Here is a 9,834-nt window from a genome sequence, read left to right as displayed (position 1 = left end):
CAAAAAGGAGAATTGCCTGGTATTTCTGGGCTGGACTGGCCTTACTTGGCGGGATCAGACTGATATGCTTCAGGAAAGCTTTCCTTTGTGAAAAGCAGAACTAGGCTAAAAGAGGCTGCTCCTAGGTGGTGACTTGCCATAGAACAAGCTACTGATCTGTTGTTCGTTCCTGGTAGAGTGCTTCTCTCTTCGTATGCAAATTAATATGACCCTGGGGAGGTCTCCCTAAGTGTGAAACCAGACGTGGACTCCTTGCCCAGTGTGCTTAGAGGAATGTGGCTGCACCTCACTGACGAGGCCCATTGGAGGCCGAAATGATCGCCTGGAATTGCCATGTTCCTTGTTCGGAGAATTGCCTGGTATTTCGGGGCTGGACTGACCTTACTTGGCATGATCAGATCGATATACTTCAGGAAAGTTTTCCTCTGTAAAAAGCAGAAATGGGCTAAAAGAGGCTGCCCCTAGGTGGTGACTCACCATAGAACAAGCTATTGAGCTGTTGTTCATTCCTGGTAGAGCACTTCTCTCTTAGTGGGCAAAAACACATTTTTACATACAATCAGCCCCTTACACAACTTAAGCCCTCAAGCTCGTAAAATAATAAAATGGACAGAACAAAAAGTCAGCATTCATTTTATTTTTAATACACTTTAAAGATAGATACAAAAAAGTGAAAAACTATAATTGGCACAATTACCATTCCATATTGTCATAATTCCAAATGCTTTAATAACAGAGTTAATCCACTTTTTTAAACATTCTAGCAACAACTTTACATCCACTTTCTTTATACAATAAAATGCAGTTACATATCACAGGACAGAAATTAGCAATGAAACCGAAAGCTAAAATACATATAGATATTAAAAAAAAAGATTGCAAAACAGTGTAGCAATCAAATGAAGCAGTTGTGTTTATAGGCATATAGAGGGAAAACCAGCATATTTTATATAAAACTTTGAAGTAAGGTTGTAACAGCTGTAGTAGTTTCATGTGAGCGTTTCACCTTTAGTGACCTGAAAAAGAGAGAACAAGAGTTACAATTTTCAAATGTTGTGCTAAAAAAGGGAGCGTTTTAAATAAATATATATTTATTTATTATGTGCAGAAATATATATTTATAATGGCTTAAAGGGACACTGAACCCAATTTTTTTCTTTTGTGATTCAGATAGAGCAATTTTAAGCAACTTTCTAATTTACTGCTGTTTTTTATTTTTCTTTGTTGTCTTGCTATCTTTATTTGAAAAAGAAGGCATCTAAGCTTTTTTTGGGTTCAGACTCTGGATAGCACTTTTTTATTGGTGGATGAATTTATCCACCAATCAGCAAGGACAACACCCAGGTTGTTCACAAAAAATGGGCCGGCATCTAAACTACATTCTTGCATTTCAAATAAAGATACCAAGAGAATGAAGAAAATGCGATAATAAGAGTAAATTAGAAAGTTGCTTAAAATTGCATGCTCTATGTGAATCACGAAATACAAAAACTGGGTTCAGCGTCCCTTTAAATATAACTATTACCAAATGTGATTTTAATGGATACTAAACCCAATTTTTTTCTTTCGTGTTTCAGATAGAACATGAAATTTTAAGCAACTTTCTAATTTACTCCTATTATCAATTTTTCTTCGTTCTCATGGTATCTTTATTAAAAAAAACCAAAAAAAAACGCAAGAATCTTCGCTAAGGAGCCAGCCCATTTTTGGTTCAGCCCCCTGGATAGCGCTTGCTTATTGGTGGCTACATTTTTGCCACCAATCAGCAAGCGCAACCCAGGTGCTGACATCAAATGGGCCAGCTACTAAGCGTTTGGTCTTGCTTTTCAAATAAGGATAGCAAGAGAACTAAGAAAATGGATAATAGGAGTAAAAAAGAAGGTTGACTAAAATTGCATTCTCTATCTGAATCATGAAAGAAAATAAAATGTGGGTTTAGTATCCCTTTAAAGGCCTGAGTCTCTAGAGCTCTCTGGCCTAGCGAGATTCCATGGCACATCAGTATCACAAGTACTCGAGAATTGTTTTAAAGGCAATATTTACCTTGGGAACTGTGTATCTCATTAATGGAAGAGTTCACTAATATTCTTTATGTTAAGGAGAGACTTTAAAATGTAGAGCTTAGTAATATTTTGACAACTTCTCTCCATGCTGGCGAGTTTTTGCTACTTCCTCTTACTGGAAGTAGAAAAGGAGATGACTAGTTTTCAAACCTGTCCTTGGGAGTCCCTAGCAGGCCAAATTTTTAGGATATCTGAACTAGAGCACAGGTGAAATAATCAGCTGATTAGTAACCTGCTCTCACCCAGTGTAATCCTGAAAATCTGGCCTCTTAGGGACGCCCAAGGACAGGTTTGAAAACTAGTCATCTCCTTTTCTACTTCCAGTAAGTGGAGGATCTAAAACGAACTCCTGCACTGATTAATCAATCAGAGTTTAAATGATACAGGGTAATCCTGCAGGATGTGCTGGAGCCCCTCTAGGGAGAGTGGGGATTTTTTTTTTTACATTTTTCAGTTAACCCTTTCCTGACAAAACCACGAGATTGTGAGATTTAAATGATGGGACCGGGTGGGTGGGGGGCATGCCTATGATGCAGGCACGCCCTCCAGGCCGCAATCCCATTCAGGAAGCACTGTTGGCTTCAGTACAGCCAAACGGCTAAGACGTTCCATGCCGTCCTAGCGGCACTAAAGCCGGCACAGTTAGGATGGCATGGAACGTCCTAATGCCGGTAAGGGGTTAAATTACAGGAAAGTGGAGATAAATAATGACAGTGTAGTAGAAAGTTGTTAGTTTTTACTTTGTTTGAATAGAGGGTTTTCAGCAAACAGACAAGTTACTTTGGATCGCTCTATAATATGTTTTACTCTGTTTCCACACAACAGGATAACAGAACAGGCAGCAGCACAGCAAACAGAATAATATGAAGCATGCAAAAAAATATGTTTTATTCACAAGCAAACAGGGCAGAAAGGCAGATTTTTATCTGTAGCAAAGCTTAAAGGGACATGAAACCCTAATAATTTTACATACATACATTTTTAAACAATTTTCCATTTTACGTCTATTATCAATTTTGCTTTATTCTCTTGGTATCCTTTGTTGAAAGAACAACAAAGCACTACTGGGAGCTAGCTGAACACATTAGGTAAGCTAATGGCAAGAAGCATATATGTACAGCCACCAATCAGCCGCTAGCTCCCAGTAATGCATTGCTGCTCTTGAGCATACCTAGGTAAAAGTTCCAACAAAGGATAAGCAAAATATATAATAGAAGTTTATGGAAAGTTGTTCTAAAGTGCAGGTTCTATCTCAGCGTTTTTCAAGTGCCCCTAACAGGCCATATTTTCATTATAGCTGAACTAGAGCACAGGTGAAATAATCAGCTGATCAGTAACCATGGTTACTAACCTGCTCTCATCCATCAGCTGATTATTTCACCTGTGTTGTTGTTCAGCTATAATGAAAACCTGGCCTGTTATGGGGTACTTGAGGACTGCGGTTGAGAAACACTGCGCTAGCTGAATCATAAAGGTAAAAACTTGGGTTTCATATCAATTTAATGGTCAGATAAAAGGACAGTCTAAACCTTGATTTTTTTTTTTGCACCCCCTCTAAGGTTGTCCTCCTATAGACTCGTAGCCCTCAGCCATATTAGTAATTAAATATGGTGTGGTAGAACCATCTGGATGTCACTAAACTTTAATTCCCTTACAAAATATTTCTTATATACTTCTGAATCTGGAAATCTAGCGCTGTTGCACTAAATATATAAATATTTAAAAAGGGACATAAAATTTCAAGAAAGAAAATGTTGTAGTGTGTTAAAGCACTTTTAGTGCACCGTTGTTCCTGCAAAGTAGTTACACATCTGGTTAGCAAACAACCAGAGCTGCGTGTGTAGCCACAACTCACCAGCTAGCTTTATGTAGTGCATTACTGCTCCTGAGCTTACCTAGGTATGCGTTTTAACAAAAAGGACACCAAAAGAATGACAGCGCAGTAAGGACGGCATGGAATATAACTGTTCGGCTGTCCTGAAACCTTAGCCAGTTCCTATAAGGGATCGCCGGCTGGAGGGCGTGCCTAGCATCATAGGCACTCCCCCTGACTCGATTGCATGATTTCAATTTTTACATCTAAGTACCAGCAGCAAGGGGTTAAAGGGACAGTCTACTTGATTTTTTTTCTTCATTGTTTAAAAAGATAGATAACACCTTTACTACCCATTTCCCAGCTTTGCATAAACAACATTGTTATACTAATATACTTTATAACCTCCAAACCTCTGCCTGTTTCTAAGCCCCTGAAGATCGCCCCTTATCTCATTGCTTATTAGCTTTTAACAGCCACATAGTGCTAGTTCATGTGTGCCATAGATAACATTTTGCTCACTCCTGTGGAACCAGCACTAATTGGCTAAAATGTAAGTTTGTAAAAAGCACCAAGATAAGAGGCAGTCTGCAGAGGCTTAAATTTAGATACAGGTAATCAAAGAGGTAAAAGGTGTAACAATATAACAGTGCTGGTTATGCAAACCTGGGGAATGAGTAATAAAGGGATTATCTATAATTTTAAACAATAACACATTCAAAGTAGATTGGCCCTTTAAAATGGCATGGTCTAGCTAGACCACAAACATTTAAAAATTACTTTAAATTTCCCTTTAAACCCAACTAAATCTAAAAACAACAGGTAGGATTTAACCATCACTATACAATGTTCTACACCACTAATATTCATGTCCTGTTCTCATGAAGAGGGAATCTCTATTTTACCTATGGGTTTAGTTTCTACACTAATAAAAAAATGATTGTTAGGTGCGTAACTTTAGCACAGGCGTCACTTGCTTACTGTGCATTAACAGTACAACGTCATCACAGTAATTTACATTCTTATAAAAGAAAAATTAAATGCTCCAATTCATTATACTGTTTATTTTTTTACATTATGCTGCATGCACGAATGGGTTAAACACATAGCTAAATTTCTGATTGGGAGCTACAACATATTGCCGTTCCTAAGCAGGGCACAACCCGCGATACAAGTGAGAGTGGAATACGCATGTAGCAGCCAATCAACATTTGTGTCCTGTTTAATAGGTGCAATGTGTTGCAACTGCCAAACAGAACTTTGGATTTGTGTTTAACCCCTTTGTGGGTGTTAGAGGCAAAGTAAGCAAGTGACAAACACAAACTAAAAGCTTCAACTAATTTGTGTATTTAATTGTTTTTTAAGTCCATTTTAGCATACTGAATTTTTTTTTTTTAGTACACTATATCCCTATGTACACACCTGTCTGTTATTTGCCAATTCCACTCTAGTATACAGGATATATATATATATATATATATATATATATATATATATATATATATATAAATAAATCTCAATGTGACATGGCTTGCCCATCTGCCTCTAAACACACCAGAGATTTTATTTTACGCCACTTGATTTGCGCCAATACCAAGCAGGTATAATTAAATGTCAGATACGTAGCACTGCATCACAACAAACCTTACTGAAAAGAACAGAAGGGCAGATTATATTCCAGATGACACAGAAATCATAAACATCCCCACAGACATTAAAATAGATAAAATAATATGTTACTGAACTGGAATACAATCTACCCTATATAGTAAAAGTATATCTGAGACACACACACAAGTATTCAGACTTAGGAGACCTGTACAAACATGCAGTTATTTATTCTGTGACCGTTGTGTCCTTCCAGAAAGGAAGCATAAAGAGAGAGAAAAAAAAATCAAATGCAAGATTTAAAAATGACTTATTTAGTAAAGAGACACTGCTATCTGAAGATTTCCAGTAAAGATAATGTGTGTGTGACTTTTTTTTTTTTTTTAAAAACTAGAATGTGCTTTACAATGTCCATAACAATTCAAGGCAGTATTTTTGTTTTTTTTATTGGAAATTTTGTAGTGTGTAGGTAGATACTGCAGTGGGAATTACGCTTCAACATTGTTTAAATGATGTGAAAATATTCCCACAAGCTAGGGTGCATCTAAACTTACATTCTTGCATTTCAAATAAAGATACCCAGAGAATGAAGAAAAATTGATAATAGGAGCAAATTAGAAAGTTGCTTAAAATTTCATTCTCTATCTGAATCACAAAAAAAAAAAAAAATAAGGGTTCAGTGTCCCTTTAATGCAGTGTTACACCGTATCGCTCAGTAACACTTCATATACTCCCTCTCTCCACATGTATTCTACCAGCCTAATATCACTAAATAGAGAAGTACTCAAGAGTGATCATATAGGAGCAGTTCTTTCTGCTTACTCTGGATCGCCCCTTTATTTAATGCATGACCAGTTCGCTCCCCTCTCCTTTTTCACCAAAATGGGGGGGCAGCTTGGGGGTCTGATTCTTTGATAGCACTTGCTGAGTTTTCACTGTTCTATAACACTAATAAATAATAAAGAAATCTGCACGCAGTACGTTTTTGTGGATATACCATGCGCAAAAAATTCTGCCTCAAAATTTTCAGACTGACTGGTAGATTTTAAACAGAATTTCTCAACCCTGTGCTCCTTCTTATTTGTGATATAGATTCAACAAAAAAATGCTATAACGGTGGAGGGCTTATGAAGATGCATTAAAAAGGCTTTGATGCTTTAGCAGTGTCATAAATGGAGCTCTGTATTATTAGAATAATAATAATAATAATATTATTAATATATTAAATAGAATGTTTCAGCAAGGCAACTAAAAAAAAAAATCTTAAATTTAAAAGGATATAAAACCCAAAGTTTTTCTTTCATGATTCAGATAAGAGCATACAATTTGAAACAACTTTCTAATTGACGTCTTATTGTTTCTTCGTTCTCTAGGTATCTTTTGTTAAAAAGCAGGGATGTATGCTTAGGTGCCTGCACATATCTGGAGCACTATATATCATCCATTTGCAAGAGCACCAGCAGGCAGCACTATTTCCTGCTGTGCAGTGCTTCAGATGCCTACCTAGGTATCTCTTCAACAAAGAATATAATGGGCACAAAGCAAATTTGATAATAAAAGTAAATTTGGAAACTTTTAAAATGAGATGCTCTATCTGAGTCAGAAAATATTTTTTGTTTTATTTTATATTTCTTGAAATAATAAAAAAAAGCATCACATACCCTTGCTTCTATGTATTCAATTCGTCTTTCCAAAGCTGTCAGTTTTTCATTTAGAGTCGCCAACCTGGACCGACACGACATATCTTAATAAAACAAAAAAACATTAGCCAAAGCTTATCCATTATTAATAGTGCCATAATATTCTTCAGAAGCAGTCACATAGTAAAGTTACTGGCCAAATAAGGCAGAAATATTCAGCACTAGTGCCTAGGTAAAAACAAACAAATGTGATAGTGCACAAAAAGGATAAAGGCGGAACGTCCCAAGTTAGGCAATCACTGTGGTTACTTGTAGGTGAACCTCAGGGGAAAAAAAGGAAAAACACATATAGTGAAGTCCTGTGGTTATTCAAATATTCAAAAAAGGCAAAGAATGGTACTCACATACTCTAGAGCTTCAAAATCAAGCTCTAAATATTAAGGCACAGGAAAACTCCAAATTTTTGCGATCTTAAATTACCAACATATGGCAAAAACAGCACGGAAACATTATGTAATATAAATATGCGCAAAATAAATACCTTCATTTTTTTTTTAATTATCAAGACATGGCGGCATAAATATTTTTAGGGATGCACTGTGATAAACAGGGAGTAAATGCTTTTTTCAACAGGCAACATTTATCATTACTACGCCCCAGCTCGCCTTTTACTAAACGCACAAAATTACATCTATTTTTTTTTTTTATATAATAAATTCAGGCGCACATGTGCGCTTCTCCGAAGGCAAGCTGGGGCGCAGTTACAGGCGAAGCACATACAGAGTTCGTCTAGCCTTTGATAAATCTACCCCTAAGAGAGGAACTGGTGAGGTAGGAAACGTTGGAGAAAAACAGCTAGAGAGACTGCGGAAAACAATACATTTTCCAAGTTTTTCTCATTCCGTATGCTCCCTTGTAAGACTGTATGTGTTGGGCAATTCTATTCCTTCATGCAAACTGAGTAATAACAAAAACACAGTTTTCTTTACTGAAAAAAAGAAACATTTTCAAAATATTATTTGCAATGTCTCATAAAAATTGATTCTTCCTATCTTAAAGGGACAAATTTTCAGATAGAGCATGCAATTTTAATCAACTTTCTAATTTACTCCTACTATCAATTTTTCTTCTTTCTCTTGCTATCTTTATTTAAAAAGCAGGAATGTGATGCATTAGAGACAGCACATTTTTGGTTGAGAACTTGGGTTATGCTTGCCTATTGGTGGCTAAATGTCAGCCACCAATAAGCAAGCGCTATCCGTGGTGCTGAACCTAAAATAGGCTGGCTGCTAAGATTTACATTCCTGCTTTTTCAAATAAAGATAGCAAGAGAACAAATAAACATTGATACTAGGAGAAATTAAAAAGCTGCTTACAATTGCATGCTCTATTTGAATCATGCAAAAAAACAATTTGGGTTTAGTATCCCTTTAAGATTTTTTTATCGTTATGCTTGAGGGATCTGTCCCTTGTCACCAACAGAGTAAAGGAGTTGTCCCTAGCATCCAGTAAGCAATGTGTTCCTATAGATGGGTTATGTTTTAACATGAACTTCCTGTATCCCTTTAAATGAAAGCTGCAAAATCATCTTTTATTTGGAATTTCGATTAATAAATGTACTGTTTACCAGTTCTACTCAGCTAATACTCTTGCAGGGTCATAGATTACAGTTTTTTTCTTTGGTACGAAGATCTACTGATATAATGAATATATTAAACCGACCATGTTATTGAAATATGGAAACAACCACCTCTTCCTTTACACACCCAGAGGCCTTTCCCGTGGTACAAACTCGGTTTAGGCTTCTGGGTTATATTACAGTTCTCACCGAAGGAGTTGAGGAAGTCAGCTATTTTCTTGATGCTGCTAGTGATCACCTCGATGTACTCTCGATTCGCCCAGTCCTGATGGATCTCCCTCTGCACAGGATCCTCCTGGCAAGCCATTTTCCTCTCTCCTTCCTACAGCTGAAAGAGGAAGCAGTCAAGCAGATAGGAGAAACTTCAGCGCCACCTAGTGCTGGGTTGTGTATATTGCTCCTGCACTACATGTAGTTGTGTTGAGTTTGTGTCACCGCGTCTCATGCATGCAAAATCACAAATTTGCATAAATTAAATAACTTGTTTTATACGTTGGTGTACTGCATATACTTATAATTATGTGCATGTAGCAGGGCGATCTCGTCGTAATAGTCATTAAGAGGCCATATTTGTTTGGGGCAAGAAGCTGTAAATTATATTTGTGACCTAAAACGAGTAACGTATTCTACGTTAAATGATTAACAGTAAAAAAATAAAAAAAAATAAAGAAAAACATTAGTGTGGTCGCACGCATCGTGGACGCGCAATCCTGCAACCTAACCTGGCTCTTTGGTGCGCTAATGGTCACAGGAGACGCCCACAACATGACGTGGCACAAACCACGCCCACAATATAGTGTGATCACAGGCCACGCCCACACTATAGTGTGACAGTGTGTTGTGTTTTTGCTCGCGGCGTGAGGGGTTAGGGTCGCGTTTGTAATTTTGTACTACGTAGTGTGTAGAAAATCTCTGTTTTTACAGTAGATTCTCCTCAGATGAAGTCTTAGATTGCCTGCATTTTATTATAATTCGTTTTCCAGTAACCAAGTTACATATTTGCTTTTCAATTAGTGTGCATTTATATTACTTCATATAGAATGGCGCTTCTCTCCAAAAATGGCGCTTTTA

General features: G+C 36.9%; 1 protein-coding gene across 1 annotated transcript; it reads right to left on the bottom strand.

Moving 5' to 3' along the window:
• Positions 1-617: 617 nt before the first annotated feature.
• On the bottom strand, positions 618-9,180 carry BRK1 (BRICK1 subunit of SCAR/WAVE actin nucleating complex). The gene is made up of 3 exons (XM_053721020.1): positions 8,953-9,180; positions 7,146-7,228; positions 618-1,016 (listed from the first exon to the last, which is right to left on the bottom strand). Exons 1-3 carry the CDS (start codon positions 9,068-9,070, stop codon positions 990-992), a joined length of 228 nt encoding a protein of 75 aa, XP_053576995.1. The 5' UTR covers positions 9,071-9,180; the 3' UTR covers positions 618-989.
• Positions 9,181-9,834: the final 654 nt, after the last annotated feature.

Source organism: Bombina bombina, chromosome 7 (genome assembly GCF_027579735.1).
Source record: "Bombina bombina isolate aBomBom1 chromosome 7, aBomBom1.pri, whole genome shotgun sequence".
NCBI classification, from domain to species: Eukaryota; Metazoa; Chordata; class Amphibia; order Anura; family Bombinatoridae; genus Bombina; species Bombina bombina.
Note: the sequence above shows the minus strand (reverse complement) of the source record. Positions and strands in the feature narration are given on the sequence as shown.